Source organism: Chelonia mydas, chromosome 14 (assembly GCF_015237465.2).
Source record: "Chelonia mydas isolate rCheMyd1 chromosome 14, rCheMyd1.pri.v2, whole genome shotgun sequence".
Lineage (NCBI taxonomy): Eukaryota > Metazoa > Chordata > Testudines > Cheloniidae > Chelonia > Chelonia mydas.
This window is the reverse complement of record NC_051254.2, coordinates 22,013,675-22,035,514: the sequence shown is the minus strand read 5'-3', so window position 1 is coordinate 22,035,514 and position 21,840 is coordinate 22,013,675. Positions and strand designations below refer to the sequence as shown.

The 21,840-nt window shown below is 48.8% G+C and overlaps 1 protein-coding gene across 15 annotated transcripts in view; it reads right to left on the bottom strand.

The window, feature by feature from the left end:
- Nucleotides 1-21,840, bottom strand: part of ARHGAP44 (Rho GTPase activating protein 44) — a 146,453-nt gene that overhangs the window by 27,005 nt on the left and 97,608 nt on the right. For 11 of the 15 annotated variants that reach the window (XM_043528384.1, XM_037914471.2, XM_037914467.2 and 8 more), the window contains 7 exons: nucleotides 19,762-19,879; nucleotides 12,262-12,342; nucleotides 10,538-10,606; nucleotides 9,941-10,022; nucleotides 6,857-6,984; nucleotides 3,642-3,753; nucleotides 1,267-1,348 (listed from right to left, as the gene is read on the bottom strand). In XM_043528384.1, the coding sequence (XP_043384319.1) occupies nucleotides 1,267-1,348; nucleotides 3,642-3,753; nucleotides 6,857-6,984; nucleotides 9,941-10,022; nucleotides 10,538-10,606; nucleotides 12,262-12,342; nucleotides 19,762-19,879 (672 nt within the window). The remainder of the gene's footprint in view (nucleotides 1-1,266; nucleotides 1,349-3,641; nucleotides 3,754-6,856; nucleotides 6,985-9,940; nucleotides 10,023-10,537; nucleotides 10,607-12,261; nucleotides 12,343-19,761; nucleotides 19,880-21,840) is intronic. The other 4 variants (XM_037914465.2, XM_037914466.2, XM_037914473.2 and 1 more) reach the window with 1 other exon arrangement.

Here is a 21,840-nt window from a genome sequence, read left to right as displayed (position 1 = left end):
CGGTCACCATTACTGAACTGAGTGCCTCACAAACTTTGATGCATTCTCCTCCGAGCCCCACTCTGAGGCAGAGCAGTGCTGTCATCTCCATCTCATAGATGTGGAACTGAACACATAGAGGCTAAGTGACTAGCCCAAGGTCATACAGGAAATCTGTGGCAGAGCAGGGGATACCAGAGTTCAGATCCAGCCTCAGGCTGGCACCTGGCCACTAGACCATCCTTCCTCTGCAAGTTTCGCATCCCTTAGTCACACTGCTACCAGCTCCTCAGCCATGGAGATCTCATCTATATTTTCACATCCAACCCCCTGCAGAGCTAGATTACCATCAGCCCCACTACACAGGATTCAGAGGGAGTCCATATAAGCCTCTAAAGAACAACTCTTCACTACCCAAAAATTCCACGACTTTAAGGCCTGACATCTGGCCCTTTCAGAGCTAGACATGCACGCTGCCTCTCCCAGCAGGAATCTCACCTTCCAAATGGGCTAAAGCACCTGTTTCTAGCCCTGCAGGGACTCTGAATGCCAAGCTCTAAAGCTCTGACACTTTAAGCCCCTGCAGGACTCCAGCTTGCCCGTCCTCGTCCTTGAGCGGGGGCAATTTTGGGAAAAGTTCCACATTTGGGGGCCAAAGGTGAAAACATCAGGAGTGATTTGAAGCTGCTGAGGCATCTGGGATGTGAGAGGAAGCCCAGGGCTGCTTTAGCTAGAGGCAGATTTCTGGGAGAAGCTACACAGCTCTGCAGACCGATCTACACGGGGTATGAATTGCAGTGAGCTCGAACACGTAGCGCTCTAACTGAAAGCCGCAGACCCTGCGGGTGCCTACTTCGTGCTGACGTCATCCTGTTTCAAACAGGACTCTATTAATGCACGCTAGGTACCTTTCAGTTTGCACCAGGAGGGTCTACATGGGACGGCTAGAGTGCTCTGCAATTCACTCTCCCGTAGACGGGCCTGTGACACCACCGGGGGCAGCACACTTGACGTTTTGCCCTGGGCTTCAGATTGTCTTGAGCAGCCTCTGGGAGAACCCTGGAGAGCCGGATTGGCAGGGGCAGAGAACAGGTGAGAGGTCGAAGGTACATGACAAAGTCATTCAGCAGGCGGCTCTGCAATTCCCAACGTGGAAGATGCGTCTCCATATGGGCTGTATGTAGAACGCATTTCAGTCCCGCTTACTCCAGTACTTTTGATTGCTCATTGTGGGTGGCGAGGAAGAAGATGAGGCCAAGGACAAAGGAAAGTTCGTTTGGGACTCACTTGGAAGCTTGAATCCATTCGTCATAGAGCTCAAAGGTCATGAGAGGCTCTGGAAGCTCTCGGAGATAGGACTTCAGCGCCCCTAGGAGACAGAAGGGAACACTGGCCAGTCAGTACCAAAGTAGGACACTTTCCTGGGTTGAAGGGTAAGGATCTTGGCTGGTCTCTGAGCATGGGACTTTAGCCCCTTCAATGAAGCGCAAAGGCCAGGCTGTATGTTCTGCCCAGCAGCCTCATTAATGTGATTTCAATCAAAGCCAAGAAAACTGATTAACATCCTAATAATCTTGTCAAACATTCGCCATTTCTGTTGTTCTCGCTCTGCCCCATGACACTGGACTGAGCAGCATCCCTGGCTTCAATGGGAGCAAGATCAGACCCGCATTTCACTGAGGAACAAATCCTGCAAAGCACTGAGGGACTGCCCTGCAACTGCCATTACTGCTGCCTAGGGTGCTCAGCACCTCCCAAGATCAGGTCTAGAAAGAGAAGGGAAACCACCTTGGATCAAGAAAGGAACACCATCTTAACGCTGTGGAAGCATGCGACTGTCACAACACTCCACGGTATCTCACCATACGGACCTATGGCATTTTCAAAAGTGGCAAATGGGATGCGAGCGCCCAGGTCTCCTTAAAATTGATGGGAATTTGGAGTCCAAATCATCCAGGTGTCTTTGAAAAACTTGGCCTCAAAGCCCACCAGGGACGCAAATACAAAAAGTTTTATCCAAACCAAATCAATATTTAGCAAGCCAGTAAGGAGGGGGCCTCATTCAAAAACCCTCTTGTTCACCGACAGAATTGGTAACAACCAGGTTGGAAACTCAGTTACAAAAGAATAAAAAACTATCTAATTATCGATCCACCCATCCCACACTCGTCACTATATTTTCGGAGCGTCTCATGGTTATTACAATTGTATTTGAGTTGCTTTAGCTTGACCGGTAACTTGGCTAAATAGAATAAGCACAGTGTGTGTACTAACATTTAGATTTATTTTTTTAAATGTAACGTTTACTGGCAAATCTGTTCATCACAATAAACCAGGGAAAGTCTGAACCTGGGGGTTCATCAACGATTCTGACCAAAACTATTTTTTCGTCCTCAACTGCAATGAACAGGACCGTAGACAAGCACAGAAAATAGAGACCGATAGAATAGTTTGACGAATGTCTCCAGGGGAAACTGAAGATTTAGAAGCACTGACGTTAGTAGGTATAATTTATATATGTATTTAGTGTTTAAGGAGAGGACAAATTTTATTTCCAAACTGGCATCAAACAAATCCACAATTTTTCCTATCCCTCCTTCATGTCCAATATGGTTACATTTATACTTCTCAATTTGTTTTTCATACATTTGTTATATTTTTAAAGTGAAGAGATAATGAACCAAAGTTTATTCCTGCATTGTTGTAAATTGGATGTAACTCCAGAATAGTTATTCCAGAGTTTAAAGTAGCATAAGAGCACAATTTGGTCCATTCATTCAGTTAAAGCATAACACAATTGTTTTACACTACCTATGTCTAGAGTTAAATCAGTACTTGATGTTAACAGATTGATAAGGCTCCTCAATGATTCTAATTTTCTCCTCAAGCTTAGAATTGAACAGGGCAATAGAGTTCAGACTCTTTGTTAATAACTTTCCTCTAGTGAACAGGTCACTCAAAAAACTATATAACGAAACACCAAAAGACTCTTCCCTAGCAGACTGAGTTTTAACCCTTATGGGAGGCCCCTACAGAAGGGCCCTGCCTCTTTACTTGTTGCCCAGAAATGACAGCAGCAGATCACAAATGCATAGTTGCATGGGACAGTAATACAGCTTGGGGGGAAATGGGTTTTCCATTTCAGGGGTCGTTCTCCCATTTCAAAATTTTTTCATTCTGAAATGGGAGAACCCCCTCTCCCCCAAATTTCCAAATTTTCCTATGAACCAAAATTCTGGAAAAAAAATCGTTTCAGCTCAAAAAGTTTCATTTTGATTAAATTGAAACTGTTTGCTCCAATTTCGGCTTTTTAACCATCATTTTTTTTAAAAAACGGAAACAAAAAGTCATTTCAAAATGGCCAATCGAAAAGCTGCATCCTGACTGCGTCAGAAAGCTCCACTCTGCTTTTTTACTAAACAAAATGTCATCAGAAGCGACATGTTTCCACAAACACATTTTGCTTTCAATGAGTCCGCACTTTCGGATGGAGAAATGATTCCGCTGGAAAACTTCCCACCGAGTTCAGGTAATAGGACTTCCCACTGCACAGGCTGAGTCCAGTACAGCGTGCGCATTGCTTGGAAATCCTCCACTGGAAGAGGATCATCTAGAGTAGCACATAATCTTGTTACCAAAGCCTAGGTGGCAATGCCCTTTACCTGCAATGGCATGGGGGTCTGCTGAATACTCCTGCACGTCCACCACGCAGCAGTCAAGAGCCGCCTTGAGCTTCTTTAACTTGGATGCAGAAGGAGCCACCCTGAAGAGACCCTTCGGGCAAAGGAGACAGGAGAGACGTCAGCCCCAGCAGGAAACTCCTAAAATCATGGCAGCAGCAGAACACAGAGCCCCGAGGGCACAGGCCCCAGAGTGACCCAGGTGCCAGCTTGATACCCAGCCCTGGGACCATGCTCTGACCTAGCGATGTCACGTTGGATGCGGTTTAGTAGGAAATCACTGATGTAGGAAGCGTGGGAATCCCTGTAATTCACCTGACTTATAGAACAGAAGTGGGGTTTAGGGTCAGATCCTCAGCTGCTGTAAATCAGTATCTATGGAGCAATTCCAGCTGGGGGCCTGGCTCATGGGGCCTAGAAACTACGGAACTGGGCAGATTAGACATGGTGCGAGGAGTGTCTTTGTGGAACAGCCCTTTGATACTCCATATATCTGTGCCTTGGGCCACTTCAAGTCACACCTGCTCCCTTTGCCGACACAAACAAGCTTGTACTCCTGGTAGCCCCAGCAAGGCGATGGATCAGCTGCCATCTTGGCCAACCAGGGATCTCCAGCGCTAAAGTCTGTACATCAAGAGCCACGGTCTCTAGCTGACAGCTGTGAGACTCGCATTCCCCCTGGATCAGGCTAAGACGGGGACCCGTTACACACACTGACCAGTGGTTACGCTGACAGCTATTGGGGAGCGAGGGGGTGTCTGTTCTGATCCCAGCGTGACCAGCAGCGGCATTAGCATCTTTGTTAATGGTGATGGTGCCAAAGGCAGGGGGTCCCGAACTGTGATATGCGCATCACTGGGGATATTCGAGACATCTCTGGGCGGTACACGGGAGAAATTGTGTAATGGTGTATTTTACTTAGTTACCTTATTTATTGCATTTTCATAATAGGCAACTCAGACAAAGCTTTAAAACTCCATGGGAATTTGTTATATACAATATGGTAGTTAATTTACTTCAAGATGTACCAATGAGAACACAGAGACACAGGCGTACAGAGCCCTCATCTCCAGTCACCGTACAGAGTGAGTTCAATTGCTCAGCAACTGCCCAGTCTAACTGAGCTCAGAACTTAGTCAGGGTTGGGGGTTTTTCGGTTGCATACATTGCACTATAACTATATCCGTGCGTAACAGTGAAATATGAGCAGATGGCTAAAGACAGGTAGTGTTAACAGGAACACACAAAGTATCAGTGATGAGAAGAGCAGGGGTATGTGACCAACTAGTAGATCTGGAAAGGGGGTACACAATAAGAAAAGTTTGGAAACCTCTGATCTATATGGATGGATGAACTGCTCAAGAGAAAGGATGAAGCAACCCAAAGTTTTTCTCCCAAATCAAACTACCCTGGAGATTACAAACAGATTTGTCAATTCTTTTTTAAGTTTGTTTTTCAGTTTTTCAGGGCTGGTCTTCACGTACATTGAAGACGCTTAGCAAAGACGCTCCTGTGCCGACAGGAGAGCTTCTCCCATCAGCCTGGTTAATTCACCTCCCTGAGAGGCAGTAGCTATGTTGACCGGAGAAGCTCTCCTGCCGAAATAGCGCTGTCTACACAGGTTGGTGTGTCACTCAGGGGTGTGTATTTTTCACACTCCTGAGCGACGTAGTTATACTGATATAGGGCTGTAGTGTAGACCTGGCCCCAGTTGCACTTCTCAATCCTGGCAAGGCCTGGAAGCACCAAAACACAGAGCAAAGCTGCTTCTTTGAATCTTTTTTTTTTTCCAGCTAATGATCAGGTGCGTGCAGTCTCAGGAGATTCCCAGCTCAACTTTCTAGATCAAAGGGTCTGAGTATTTCCAACAAGGTCTGAAGAAACATCTGGGCTCTTCGTTGCTTCTTTGAACCTGCAGGGGGTTGTCCATCGTTCGTTATTTCCTAGTCTCTGTGTAATGAAGAGGGACGGTTATCTCCATATTTATAAGCTCTGTCTCTACCATGTGAATGCAATAAAAAGGACTGCAACAGTTGCATGAGCACATGAGTCCTGCAGAACATGCTCCAATCCCTGCTGTGTCTAAATCATCTTTCCTGATTTTCTACTCTCATTTCAAGGCAAGGAAAAAGAAAATGTTACTTTGCCTATGTGGTTCTGAACTGGAACATGCTTTCTTCAGGCAAGGAATTACTTAGGTCTCAAAGCCACTGATAAATACTGAGACCAACTGCCCTAGGAATCACGCAGGACTGTGCTAACAGAGCGAGCTGGTCTAAGGGAGGCAGGTCAAAGGAAAGCAACAGACTCCAAACACAAACCAGGAGTTAGACGTGGTAGCAGCTCTGTTCAGTCAGCCAGCTGCTCTCCTTATGCTACTGGATGCGGCTTCACGGAGCAGCAGGGTGCTCCCTTACCTCCCCATGCCATATGAAAGGGTGCTTCTCTGGGTGGCAGGCTTCCAAGCAAATGAAACCTCACAGAGAACAGGCTGGGCTCACCCCTGGTGTAGATCAGGAGTGACGCCATTGAATTCGGTGGACATGAAGTGATCCGAGAGGAGAATTGGGTCCAAATAATTGTAAACTACATCACGTTACCACTTGCACTCCCTGTGCTCCTTACACCGCTCTAAATGGTGCCTCTGAATTTGGACCAGAGGCCTCCATGGCAACTGCACCTCTTTATAACATGACCGAATTTGGCCCATCTTAGGAAGCATGGTCTATTTTAGTAGCAGCCTTGCTCTATACCAAAGGGACACAGTGAGGGACCCAGGACCCAATTCTGCCAGCGTATCTCCAGGGACCTCAGTGGGGCTGCTCCCAATTTACACCAGGTGCATCCAAGACCAGTCAAGCCAGGATCTGGTTTTCAAGGAGGCTCATTCACAGATTGAGAAGAGGCTGCAGTGTTTGCTCTCCCAGCTGAACCAAAGGCTGGGCACAAGAACTGAAGGAGGGGGTTTGCCTCAAGATTTCCAGGGCCTGCCCCAGGATTGTGCAATGGGAGGGTTTGGAAATACCAGACAGTCCAGGGTGGGGTTTCAATGGGGGAATAAAGGAGGGGGCTTTTCCGAGGGTCAGAGGTTTTAAGGGCAGCAGGGATCTTTATGACCGTTGTGCTCAGAGGGGAGAAAAGCCGGACAGCATCTGTGTCTGGAATGAAGCTGCCCAGCTCGGGGGCTCCCAACTCACCTCCTCCTGCATTCCGCACTCCAGCAGCATGGTGACACAGGCCTCGATGGGGAAGGCGATCTCCCGCCCGCTGACGGCCAGGTGCTCCTCCAGGGGCTTCCCGAAGGAGGGCTTCTCAATCCAGGCTTCTGTGACACAGATCCGCAGAGCAGGCAGGAGGGAGAGGAACCCGTGCTGGGTTAGGGGAGCGCATTCACCCGCTGGGGAAGCTGCACGGGTTCCCAGCCCCCCACCATCTCCTGTGGCAGCCACGACTCTGCCAGTTAGGGAGCTCCCTTGGCAGTGAGGTTTCAGGGCTGTGCATCCCCACGTCCCACGTTTCTGTGTGTCTGTGTGTCTGCACGCGCGCAGGGGACTAATGCACGTCCGGGACGCATCTATATCCAGGTCTATGGACTGGCAGGGAGCGCCGAGAGGAGCCGCACACGGAACAGCAGGCATGCATTGTGCATGGCGTCCCGTGTTGTCCCCCCTCCCCCGCCCCAGCTCCCTTAATGCCCCTCAATCTTGTCCTGGAGCATCCCCGGCCAATCCAGTCCTGGGCCTCCCTCGGCTGACCAGGGTCTGCCAATCGTGCTACGTGGTGGAGTGTGAGACCTGTCACACTCAATTCACTAGTGACCTGAGTTATTACTTTGACTCGAGTCTCCAGAGGCAAGAGGGCAAAATGCATCCACTCACTGCATGGCTAAACTTCAAACTGGGCTTCTACTGGCATAAATGCTGCCAGGGCTCCTGGGGTGGAAAATCCCCAGGGGACAAGATTACCATGGTGCATTGTGGTTGCAATGTATCTTAATCCAAAGATGAGGGGTGGATCTTTAAGGGCCGGTGCAACCCTCTGAGGAGCAGCTCTGACTGGGACGGGGACCCACCTGCTATTCTAACCCTTAGCTTTTGTGTATTCAATATACCAGTGGAGGCCAAACTGTGGCTTGCAGAGCCCTCCATGACTCCCCATTCTCCACCCACCAGACTGGGAGGAGGAGCTTGGGATTTCCGCCCTGCAGTGGAATGGTGAGGATCGGGGCTCCTGCCTAGAGGGTGGGGGGGTGGGGTCCTAGGGGCATCAGCCCCGCAGGAGATGCCTGCCAGGGCTCAGGGCTTCAGCCCCGCTCTTGCTGAAGCACCATGTCATGGCAAGTGCCTCCCACAGGGCTAAAGCCCCTAGCCCCACCACCCTACTGCAGGGCAGAAGCCCTGAGCCTTGGCATGTGCATCTGGCTCCTGAACTTCTGAAGATTATCGTATGTGGCTCGGAGGGTCAGTAAGTTTGGCCACCCCTGCAATATACTTATAGGGGGTGGCAGGAGTAATTTACAGGCAGCAGTCCCCAAAAGGGGAAATAAAGCTGCAGCTGCATGGGGTTGCTCCTGGGAACAAGAGCACCACTCGAGCTGTTTGCATGACTGCTAGTGGGCATTGGCCTGATAGCTACAGGACCACTGCTTTAAAAGGGGGGGAAACAACGCTGCTTTAAAAGGTGGCAGGTTCTCAGGGCCCAGGAGATCTTGTAGTGTGGAATTGCGAAGTCCTGAGTATGCAGCCTGCGGCCATTAACAGATCAGCCCACAGCTGCTTAGGACTGAGCATTCCAGGGTTTGTTTTCTTTAGCAGAGAGAGAAAGAGACAGACACTTTCCTGTATCTGTATTTCTGGGCAGGCTGAGGAATTCCTTTCCATTATTAAAGGGGGCAGTTAGAAGCAATCCCAGCCTGGCTGATCAGCCAGTCCCAAGGGCCCTCTGAATTCTCTCCTACTTAATGTCCGGAAGCATGAGCGCGAGAGTGCATGAGCACGTGTGTACACACACGCGTGCAGGGCAAAACGTATGCTCACGAGGCTGTGTGCGTGTACAGCTGTGGACGTGTGTGTGTGAGTATGTGTGCAAGAGGCTTTGCGTGCATGTGTCGGAGGGTGCGTAACTGCGGATGGATGGATGCGTCTGTGTCACTCAGTTTCCGCGCTGGGGAATGGGGAGGGAAGGAATCCACCTCCTTTCGGGGCGGTCAGGAGTCTGCATGGCCTGTGCACATGACACAAGGGAAAGGTTATTTCCCCCAAGGAAATCCAACAGCAAGAGACTCCCCTCTTTAAATTCTAATAACTGCTGCACACTGGGCCATGTGTTAACTGAAAGAATGAGGGGAAAGCCTAGTTGGGTGGCCCAGTTAGACTAGGTTTCCTTCTGCTCCCCATGCCCTAGAGCCTAAGTTCCCCTTCATTCTGGCTCCGTTTGATCTCAAGCCCATGGGGCTGATGGACAGCCAGACCAGACACAGTTGGTAGTGGGAGGAGGAGACGACTGGGGTGGGTGCAAGCTGCCTGAATGAGCCAGGACTCAGAAGAGTTTGCAAGCAGGAGAGAACCTGATGGGCCCAGGGTTAGAGAAGAGATGAGCTCTGTGGAGGGAGGTGCAATTGGCAATGGCCGGCAAGCGTGTGGAGGAGAAGATCTGGGTTTCGGTGGGGGCAATCGATCCCATGTGGGGGTGGGGAGGAGAGCTGAGTCACTGTCCTGTGGGCGAGGGACAGCGGAGTTGCTGAAAAGCCATTGTAAGATGAGTGGATTGAAGGCGGGACAGTGCACAGGTCAGAGTCGCTGCTGGAGAGGGGGCCGTAGTGGCTGCAGGGCACTGATTGTGTTTGCTGGGGCCGGGGGGACTGACTTGGAGGCTAGAGGAGGAACTGTTGGAGAACTGATTTGGACAGTTTAAGGGAAAGCGACCCTGCTGAGGAGGGTTTTGTCCAGGAGTGGGGTGACTTGGGGAGATGATGGGGAATTTCCTCCCCAGTAAATCAGCGCTGAGCAGGGTGGGTAGAACTGCTTCTGACTTGGGGGGTGGGGGGGCACAGTCTGTGAGATAGCCTCGCTACTGAGAGCCCCTGCTCCACCCTATCCAGAATTCTGCCTCTGGTGGTGAGCAAAAACTGATGATTCACGGAAAGGGGACAGACAGCACCTATGGGTACAGTGCAATGCTGGACATGGGGGGCTCTCTCATCATGCCCTCTGCTAATCAGCTGGGGCCCCGAGCTCCAATCCATCTTAGCTTAGCATACCGTCAATTAAGAAAACACTTACCCTGCTGTGCTTTTATCTGAGGCAACACGTTCTGTAAAAGTGCTAATGACTTCCTATGGTATTCTGCTTGCACTTCTATTAACTGGGGAAAAGACAAGGGAAAGATAATGTTGAAGTAAAAAGAAAACGGTACAGAGTTTAGGCATAGAAGTTTCTGGTTATCAGGGAATAAGGTACAGATTATCAAGGGGTGCGAAATTCGGTTTAGGAGCTGCTGGCGTAAGGAATACATAATCTGCAATCTCCCAGATTGGGGGTAAAAGTTTAACCAGTCAAAGTACAGACACTGAGATATGGGGGTATGTTGTCCATATAATGGCTACGTTCAGGTGTGGAGTATAATGAGTGGATACGATGATGGGGATGGATCTACCCTCATTTGGTGGGATTTAATGTTCAGTGAGTTTATGGTTCCAGTTCATACGGTCCAGTGGAAAAAGCCTCTCAGTCCCTTTCCCACTGCCGTAGGAACCATGGGGCACTTGGGTAGGGGTTGGAGGTGGGGTGTTAACAACCGGTCTCTCGCCCAGACACAGTGAGACAGCATGCACAAGGGAAGGACACAGACAGAAAAGCCCAATCCCCACTGGCACTTACAGTTTGGAAGTAGTTTGCATAGTCTATTTCTTTGGCCACGAAATTGTACATGTCAGCTGAGAGCTGGTCCTACGGAGAGCACAGAATTAGCAAGAAGTAAATCACACAAAATCAAACCACCCTGACCAGCAATTGCAATCATTTACAGGTGGATCAGGCTCGAAGGCTGGCACACAGGGTCAGAGATGCTTGCAGGACAGTGCTGCACGTTGCTGGGACTGCACCACCTTTGCAGGGCCACCCGGAAATGACACAGACCTTATGGTGCGTTTGATCCTGGCTGCTGGGAACATGGACAGTGAAACACAGACTCGGGGGGAGGGAATATATACAGATCTGGCATTAGCAATCCTGTGTGGCTCAGCTTTCATTACCAGTCCAAGTACAAGATGGGGAGGCAAACGCTGCAGGATTTGCAGAACAGAAATAAAACACCTCATTCAGAGCAAGAAACTTCCTCCCTTAGATCCATAAGGTGGATCTAGAATCCGATATTCTGCTCCACAGGGAATTCCACACACATCAAGAGAGCAGAATGTCGTGGGAACTCCACAGATGTTGGGAGAGCAGGATATCAGTGCCTAGATGGATCTGAAAGGGATAATTGTGCCTTGAATGGCGATGCATCCAAGATCTGAGATGCTGCAAAGTTTGGAGGTTTTCCCCTGCCTTTGGTTTCGGAAAGAATCTTGCTATATAAAAACAACCAACACACTGGGCCAAATTCAGACCCGATGTAAACGGGTATAACCCCACTGACTTCCATGGCTGGTTACACCCAGGTCTGAGTTTGACTCAGGAGTAGCAGACATGAGGACAATGAGGGACTTGCCCACCTAAAACCTTTTGAGATCTCTGGTGGCTTTTCCCGATTTCTCAACCACTGACGGTCAAAATATGCCACGTTAGCATACACATGGCAACTGCAGAGCCCTCAGTACCCACCACACCCCAATCTGACTCTGCTCTCTGTAAATCTACACAAAGGGCTATGCTAAGTACTATTCTATCCTAAGCACCAATGGGGCAGTCACTATGTGTGTGTGGGCATGTTCCAACCCCAGACGTGGATGTACATGCATACATCTGCACGCAGAGCTGCCCACTGGGCGCACATCAAGGGATAAAAGCTTTGCAGGTTCTCTTTAGGTGCCCCCATTGCATTCAACAAGGGCCCCATGGGTACTTTGTAAGGGTCCTGCCTGTGGAATTCCTGAAGCAGGTTTGTCCAGGAGGTTGTTCTCCACACAAGGGCCATAGAGGGGGTTCAGCAGTTTCATTGAGTAGGGAGGAAGGAAAGCAGAGTTAGATAGCACAGAAGGTTAGGGCCAGCACCCCCTTTTTGAACATCTGGGTTCAAATCCTGCTGGTGTCACAAGTGAAATGGTTGGGTCTTTGCTGGGTCTCTGTAAAATTAGCACAGCTGGCAGCTTCTGCTCACAAGAGACCCAGGACTATGGGAACATCAGGTGGGGTGCGTGTGGTTGTTTGCAAATCTAGATTATGTGACACAGCTGCATTTGTCAGAAGCATGCACAGAAGCTACTGGATCTATTGGCTCCACATTTCCAGGGGTATATTCCTGCCCCTGCCCCCCAATTTAATATTTCCCACCCCCATCCCTCCAACCCCCGCTCCCCCAAAGTCCAGTGGTAAACAGAACATGTGAGCCCAGGGAATGGAGACCCCCACCAAGGAGCTAAATGCTACCATCAGAAATATACCTTCAACAGCTCAGCATCTGAGCCTCTCCAATTGGCAATCTTAGGATGGTCAGTGATGCCCTGTGTGTGGCCCTTGTTGGTCTTGTGGGAAGAGGAAGAAGAGCAATTTGGTTGTTTTATTGTCACATCATGAATTTTGTTAAACACGAATGGCAAACAGTTGAAGTGCAAACGTAAGAGAAAAGTGTGGGGGACACACCCCTCTCATTTCGCTGGGACAGGAAAGTGTGATTTAAAAAAGGAGAAAATATTTGAAAGTTAACAAGGGGATATGGCAAAGGGGACTTCGGGCATATCTCTGTGTGTGTATAAGTTCCGTTATCCTAAAGGAACGCGTGAGGACGACAAAGGGGAATGGTCAGGACATGGGGAGATGGGTGCAGAGAGGGCATGGGAGGAGCAGCTGGAGTCAGAACCAGACACGGGGATGGAGAGTCAAGGCATGGAGACAAGAATGGAGATGGGCATGGAGGCAGAGACGGAGCCGATGACAGTGAAGGTCGAAAACGGGGTGGATGTGCAAGGCGAGGAGGTGGTGAAGGTGGAGATGGAAACAGCCTTTTTCTGAGAAAAACCCATTTGCTTCTCCCACCTGCAGAACAGTGGATCCTGGGCCTTGTATCAGACTGGGGGAAAAGACGGGGAAACTTCCTTACCAAGGTTCACTAATTGTGGCGAATGAGTCAGTGCCCTGTAAAGAGTGAGGTTCTGAGGATCTGCTGGTGGTAGCAGAATGGGATAACTCTTCACCTCTGAAGATCTGGGTTCAAACCCTGCACTAACCATACTTCACACATGGAGGTCTGGTTTTTTTCGGAAGGGCTCAGGGGGAATTGTCTCACTTGAGCCCCTGCCTGTCCACATTATGAAGCCACTGCACAAAATGCAATAATTCAGCACAAGTGCCAGTCTCTGCTCATGAGAGACCTTGGCACAGGTATATTTGCAGAGGTCCAGGATAGCGGGGGGAGGGAGGGCTGCAGGGCACTAGCAGAGCTGTGAGGGAGACCCTGGACTGGAATAGCAGAGGGGGGTGCAGGTCAGGATTCATGTGGGTGGGTGGAAAGTTTTAACAGCCCCTGCCCAGACTATGCCAGACTAGGACCAGTGGCATGATTCGCTCCCACTTATTTGTGCTATATTTACTTACAGGTTTTAAAAAAGCAAGACATTTCATGAGGTTTTACTGCTCCCATCTCAAGAATGGCAGTCACCACTAACCCTTTCCTGGATCCTACCCCCCTGCCATGTCAGGACAGTCAACAGGAGGCTATTGCCTTGTGATTTAGCTGTAATGTATGGTTCTCCTTTTCACTACAAACACCCTTTGCCGTGTTATGACTGATCCCGAATGGAGAAGGCCAATTGACCTGGTTGATTTCAGATATTGTGGAGAATCCTTTTTTAAATAAGCTCTAGGATAGTTATGCCAGCAACAAACTAAAACAGCAGTATAAGTAAATGACATTTCTCCCCAGCCTATATTCGTAATAAACATTTCCTGGATGGCTTTGCCTACGGACACTCATGGCTAAGTGGCAATGCGCCCTGCCTTCCAGCTTCAGGTCGGACACACACAAATCCCTAATGAAAATAAAGCAGACCTTTGGACATAAACACAAGCCAGGGGGTGGAAACAGGGCATGTGGGGGTACGCAAGGCAGTTGGGCTTTTATGGTTGTGTGTTAGGGATAATCAGGAACAGCCCTCTGTGTCTTTACTTCATCATTGTAGCTCCACCCTGACTCAAACAAAGCTCAGCACGTGGATGGATAGATTAGACAGACAGACAGAAGTGTAATTCCACTATGGCAGACAAAGTATTGCAAAATTCATTGCTTTTGCACATTCAAACAAGTGCCCCTTATCCCGCCAATATGCATGCGCTTAACTTTATAGCGGAAGTAATCCCACCAATTCCAATGGCTCCTCCTCATAGTGAAGTTAAACAGATGCATGAGTGTTTGCAGGATTGGGGCCATAGTCATGTTAATGCAGAAAACCATGTTTAAGTAACAATGCTACTAATTCAGCTCCCTACTGGTACAATTCTTAGGCTGAGAGAGGAGAAGCAGGTCACTGACTATTTCAAAGCCTTTCAAGAAACAAACTTTAGAATGAATCTAACCACACCCAGAAACGACAAATTAGTGTTAAGTGTTGAAAGGAGCATGAAAGTCTATGCCAATGTCAATTCTGACATTCAGCTCAAAAAACGGACTTTATATGGAATAAAATAAAGTTACCCTGCACAACAGGAGCTTTGGAGGAGAAGAAAAGAAGAATAGACCCATGCACAAAAACCCTGGATGCAAAGCTGTAAACGCACACACACACACACACACACACTCTCTCTCTCTCTCTCTCTCTCCCCCTTCCCTCTCTTTTGAGATTATGATTAGCCACCAGTCTGCAACAAACTGTTCCTAAGTAGGATGGTTTGAAGCAGCGTCTGATTAGTCAAATGCCGTGTGTTCCCTAAGGGATGCATTGCATGTAACCTAAATGTGCTGCTTTTTTCGCGCTCTGTTTGGTTATTTTTGTCTGAGTGGTTCATTAAATATATACAGCCCATTATTGCTCAAACCAGTAATGGGCAGCACTTATTCAGTAAAGTACCTCTATGCTGGAGCTGGAAGGTACAATTTCTAGCTCAAGCAGACATACTCACACTACCTCTGATCGAGACAGCGCACTAAAAACAGAAGCATAGCTGTGGCAGCACGAGGAGCTAGCCACCCGAGCAGGTACCAAAGGTCTCGGACAGGACTGTCTCGGGGCGGCTAGCCCCTCCTGCGTGTTGTGCAGCTGTGGCTACATTTTATTTTTAGCACGCCATCTTAATCAGAGTTAGTGCGGGTACATCTCCTTGAGTTGGGAATTACACCTGCAGCTCAAAGCTTGGACATACCTTAAGACTTTCATAGTTTGTAATATGCTGTATTGCTGTAGCCATGTTGGTCCCAGGATATTAGATAGACAAGGTGGGGGAGGTAATATCTTTTATTGGACCAACTTCTGTCATCTGCATAAGCTTTATACAGGGTAAAACAGATTTATTTAGGGTTTGGACCCCATTGGGAGTTGGGCATCTGAGTGTTAAAGACAGGCACACTTCTGTAAGCTGCTCTTAGTTAAGCCTACAGCTGTTGGGGACGTGGTTCAGATCTGGGTCTGGGTTTGCACCAGGCTAGCGGGTCTGGCTCAAACCAGGCAGGGCACTGAAGTCCTAAGCTGACAAGGCAGGAAAGCAGGGGCACAAGTAGTCTTGGTACATCAGTTGGCAACCCCCAGGGGGTTTCTGGGATCCAACCCGTCACAGTGACATTTCTCATAAAAATGTTTAAAACATTTTGACCAGCTGTAGTATATTATATATCAAATTAAATATACACCTATGAGTTGCAAATTGCTTGTACTCAGAAAAGATACTTTAGAACTGGAAAAGGTGCAGAGAAGGGCAACAAAAATGGTTAGGGATACGGAACAGCTGCCATATGAATAGAGATGAAAAAGACTGGGACTTTTCAGCTTGGAAAAGAGACGACTAAGGGGGGATATGATCACAGAATCATAGAAACATTAGGTTGGAAGAGACCTCAGGAGGTCATCTAGCCCAACCGCCTGCTCAAAGCAGGACCAACACCAACTAAATCATCCCAGCCAGTGCTTTGTCAAACCAGGCCTTAAAAACCTCTAAGGATGGCTTCCACCACCTCCCTAGGTAACCCATTCCAGTGCTTCACCATCGCCTAGTGAAATAGTGTTTCCTAATATCCAACCTAGACCTCCCTCACTGCAACTTGAGACCATTGCTCCTTGTTCTATCATCTGCCACCACTGAGAACAGCCTAGCTCCATCCCCTTTAGAACCCCCCTTCAGGTAGTTGAAGGCTGCTATCAAATCCCCCCTCACTCTTCTCTTCTGCAGACTAAATAAACCCAGTTCCCTCAGCCTCTCTTCATCAATCATGTGCCCCACCCCCTATCATTTTCGTTGCCCTCTGCTGGACTCTCTCCAATTTGTCCACATCCTTTCTGTAGTGGGGGGCCCAAAACTGGACGCAATACTCCAGATGTGGCCTCACCAGTGCCGAACAGATGGGAATAATCACTTCCTTTGATCTGCTGGCAATGCTCCTACTAATGCAGCCCAATATGCCGTTAGCCTTCTCGGTAACAAGGGCACACTGTTGTCTCATATCCAGCTTCTCATCCACTGTAATCCCCAGGTCCTTTTCTGCAGAACTGCCGCTTAGACAGTCAGTCCCCAGCCTGTAGCAGTGCATGGGATTCTTCCGTCCTAAGTGCAGGACTTTGCACTTGTCCTTGTTGAACCTCATCAGATTTCTTTTGGCCCAGTCCTCCAATTTGTCTAGGTCACTCTGGACCCTATCCCTACACTCCAGCGTATCTACCTCTCCCACCAGCTTAGCGTCATCCACGAACTTGCTGAGGGTGCAATCCATCCCATCATCCAGATCATTAATAAAGATGTTGAACAAAACTGGCCCCAGGACCAACCCCTGGGGCACTCTGCTTGATACCGGCTGCCAACTAGACACAGAGCCGTTGATCACTACCCATTGAGCCCGACGATCTAGCCAGCTTTCTATCCACCTTATAGTCCATTCATCCAATCCATACTTCTTTAACTTACTGGCAAGAATACTGTGGGAGACCGTTACCAAAAGCTTGGCTAAAGTCAAGATATATCACGTCCACCGTTTTCCCCTGATCCATAGAGCCAGTTATCTTATCATAGAAGGCAATCAGATTGGTCAGGCATGACTTGCCCTTGGTGAATCCATGTTGGCTGTTCCTGATCATCTTCCTCTCCTCCAAGTGCTTCAAAATGGATTCCTTGAGGACCTGCTCCATGATTTTTCTGGGGACTGAGGTGAGGCTGTAGTTCCCCAGATTCTCCTTCTTCCCTTTTTTTAAAGATGGGAACTATATTTGCCTTTTACCAATCATCTGGGACCTCCCCCGATCGCCACGAGTTTTCAAAGATAATGGCCAATGGCTCTGCAATCACATCTGCCAACTCCCTCAGAACCCTCAGATCCGGATCCATGGACTTGTGCTTGTCCAGCTTTTCTAAATAATCCTTAACCTGTTCTTTCACCACTGAGGGCTGCTCACCTCCTCCTCATACTGTGCTGCCCAGTGCAGCAGTCTGCGAGCTGACCTTGTCTGTGAAGACCAAGGCAAAAAAAGCATTGAGTACTTCAGCTTTTTCCATATTGTCTGTCACTAGGTTGCCTCCCCCATTCAGTAAGGGTTCCACACTTTCCCTGACCTTCTTCTTGTTGCTAACATACTGTAGAAACCTTTCTTGTTACCTCTCACATCCCTTGCTAGCTACAACTCCAATTGTGCTTTGGCCTTCCAGATTACATCCCTGCATGCTCGAACAATATTTTTATACTCCTCCCTAGTCATCTGTCCAAGTTTCCTCTTCTTGTGAGCTTCCTTTTTGTGTTTATGATAGAGGTCTATAAAATCATGACTGGTGTGGAAAAAATGAAAAAGGAAATGTTATTTACCACTTCACATAACACAAGGAACAGGGGTTGCCCAATAAAATCAATAGGCAGCAGGTTTAAAACAAAGAAAAGGAAATACTTCTTTCTACAATGCTTAGTCCACCTGTGGAACTTGTTGCCAGGATGGTCAAGGATGCAACCCCGTGCTCTGGGTGTGCCTAGCCTCTGTTTGCCAGAACTGGGACTGGATGACAGAGGATGGATCACTCAATAATTGCCCTGTTCTCTTCATTCCCTCTGAAGCACCTGGCATCAGCCACTATCAGAAGACAGGATACTGGGCTAGATGGACCACTGGTTTGACTCAGTATGGCTGTTCTTACGGAGTAGTCTGTTAGACTGGTTTGGAATTCCTGAATACGTACAGTCACATCCTATAAAACCACATGAGTTAGTGCACAAACAGGTACGGAATAGATTTTCAAGAGAGCTCAGTTTCCATTTAGGTGCTTAAATGGAATGGTCAGATTTCGGAAGTACTCACAAAAACTGGCTCCAGCTGTGGGAGCTAAGCACTTTTTAAAATCTAGCTCAAAATATACATATTAATACTTTGAAATCTTAAGCAGAAGGCAACAGAGAAGCACAAAGCAACTTACAATAGTAGGTCTTTCATAGCACCCTTAATCAGTAGATCACAAAGCAATTTACAAAGGAGGTCAGTATTATTTCCATTATACAGATGGGGAAACTGAGGCATGGGGAGGCAAAGTGACCTGTCCAAGGTCACCCAGCAGGCCCTCAGCAGAGCCAGGAATAGAACCTAGGTCTTCTGAGCTCCAGTCTAGTACTCTCCCACTACGCAACACGATCTTCCTCTTCATGAGGGAAGTCCCACATTATGCTAAGAGGCAAACTGTCATTTATTTCTATTTACTAGAAGATGTTTGGGTATCAGAATCTGTTATTTTACAGATGGGGAAACTGAGGCACAAAGCAGGGGTGTGATTTGGCCAGTCTCTCACAACCAGTCTGCAGCAGAGAAGAGCCCACGACCCAGATCTCCTAACTCTTGGTCCTATGCTCTAACCACTAAACCATGCCTCCTCTTGCACGTCAGTATACTAGGGTTCAACATACTATCGGTGCTGAATTTTGCAACAGTCCCCTGCCATAGTCCCCTAGGATGGAGGATACCTGGAAGAGTTTGCTTTCCAGCCCCAAACACTGCCAGATGGAGCTGGGATGTGGGAGGGCAAAGGGAGGAGAGGACATCCTTTCTTCAGTCATTGGTTTTCATCCACACTGGCTTATCAAACGAACAAACTGGAGGAAAGTGCTGGTTACCTCTTGGGGCTCGGGCACCGCACATGCTGTGCTATGGCGGCTCACAATGCAATACCACACCCTGGCACCTGCTAATTACCTGGGCATGACACGGGAGGGCAGAAGCTGCTCATCAGCTCTCAGAGTTGTTAGCTTAGAGTTCTCCCCAACCTGGGGGAGGAGAGGGTCAGGGAGAGCCCACCTCAAACTATGTGAGATCAAGGCAGAGAGGGTCAGGAAGCAGGTATGCCCTTAGGCTGTATGGGAGGCAGGGGGAAGATGAAGGGAGCGAGTGGGGGGGTCTCTCCCCAGGCTGCAGAGGATAGGTCTCACCTGGTGTAGCAGGAGGGTGATTGAGGGGCTCTGAAGTGGTGAGAGAGACAGGTTTCCTCTCCCTGCACCAGCAACTCCTCCTGGCGAAGGGTGAGGATTCCTGGCAGGGCTGTGGCAGGGAGCCTGAGACAAAGGCTGCTGACGCTGCCTATTGGTTGGGGTGGGTGGGGGTGGGGGACGACTTCTGGGAACAGCAGGCCTTCATTGGCGTCACTCTCCCACACCTGTGCCCTGCTTGCCAGCATAGGCCTACAACTCCCAGCCCCGAATTCCCCAGCCCATATAAACCTTCTCCCATTCACTGGGCGTTGATGGACTGCACAGCTGTGAGATAAGAGAGAGTGAGAAGTACCCTGCAAATCTCCACTCTGTTCGCCGCCTCCTCCATCTCTTCCCTGAGAGCGTCCGCTTTGGCACCCAACGGCTGCAGGTTGCTCGACAAACCTGACGACTTCGCCGACTGCTGCCATCTGAGAGGGGACATAATGGAACTGGCGTCAGCAACGGATGGAAGAGCTGCCTGGCAAAGGGAACGGCCATGCAAGGGGCTCAACCATGTAGGCTTAGGTGCATCCTGACCGTAACCACTTAGCTCAAGATGGCATGTGGCAGACAGGGACCTGTGGTCTCCGTGGCCCGCCTCGGTACATTAAAAAGCCAGGTGACTCCTCTCTGCTCCAGTATGTGCCAGTTAGGCCTGGCATGAGGTCAGTTAACAGACTGGCTATTCTCTGGCCCGCCAGCAATGAGGGCCAAGTTACTTCTCAAAGGAGTTGAGCAAGTGATGTGTCCCAGAGGTTGGGTTGACCCAGCCTGAAAACAATCTCCTAGAGGATACAGGAGATTTAAATTAACCTTTCAATATTGTTTCAAAGAAAAAGCAGTTTCTAAAAGGCAAAAATCAGAGATTTCATAGATTCACAGCCAGAAGGGGCCATTCTGATCATCTAGTCTGACCTCCTGCATGATACAGGCCATGCAACTTCCCTGATGTAGATACCTATAGACTATTTTCAAATCACCCCTAACCTGCTCTTTGTTAGCTAAATAGATTGAGTTCCTTGAGTCTATCACTATAAGGTCTATTTTCCAATCCTTTAATCATTCTTACGGCTCTTCTCTGAACCCTCTCCAATTTATCAGCATCATCCTTGAATTGCGGGCACCAGAACTGGATACAATATTCCACGAGCAGCTGCACTGGTACCAAATATGGAGGTGATATAACCTCCCTACTCCTACTCGAGATTCTCCTGCATATATATCCAAGGATCGCATGAGCCCTTTTTGACAGTGTTACAGTTCGGGCACATGTGCAGCTGACTATCCACCCTGACCCCTAAGTCTTTTTCAGAGTCCCTGCTTCCCAGGGTAGAGTCCCCCATCCTGTACCTATGGCCCGCATTCTTTGTTCCTAAAGATAGGACCTTACATTTGGCTGTACCACATTATTTGCTTGCACCCAGTTTACCAAGAGATTCTGGTCTCCTCGTATCAGTGACCTGTCCTCTTCATTGTCCACCCCTCCCCCAATCTGCATGTCACCTGCAAACTTTATCATGAACGATTTCATATGTTCCAACAAGTCATTAATAAAAATATTAAAACAGCGCAAGGCCAAGAACTGATCTTGTGGGACTCCGGTAGAAATGGAGCCACTTGATGACGATTCCCCATTTACAGTTACATTTTGAGACTTATCAGTTAACCAGTTTTTAATCCATTTAACGTAGGCCACACACGCTAGGTTGTTAATGAAAATGTCAGGCAGTACCAAGTCAAATGCCGCACAGACGTCTGGGACCATGTCTACATTCAGCACAGCTACAGCATTGTAGTTATGCTGCTGGTGCACTATAGTGTAGATGCGTCTACGGTGACAGAAGGGTTTTTTTCCTCGCTGTAGGTAATCCACCTCTCCGAGTGGTAGCAGCTAGGTTGACAGAAGCATTTTTCCATTGATCCAGCACATCTACCCCCGAGCTTACGTCAGCATAGCTATGGCGCGCCTGCAACACTGCTATGCTGATCAAAATTTTAAAGGTCGACTAGTCCTAAGTATCAACACTATTACTAAGGATATGATTCTGTCACAGAGGTCACGGATTCTGAGACTTTCTGGGACTTCTTCTGCAGCAGCAGGGCTGGAGCAGCCGTCAAAGCAGCAACCCCAGGGCTTAAGCAGAAGATGGGGTTGTGTCAGCACTCCTGGGGTTGGAGCCGCGGTGGTCAGCCCATGCTGCAGGAGCAGCTGCAGGGCCAGAGCAGTTGGCCGGAGGTTGGCCCTGGGGCTGAAACAGCTGCAGGGGTTGGATCAGCCCCCCTGGGGCTGGAGCAGCTGCCTGAGGTCAGGGTGCCCCCGCAGGGTATTTTTGGTAAAAGGCAGGGAGAGGTCATGGGCTTCTGTGATTTTTTGTTCATTGCCTGTGAC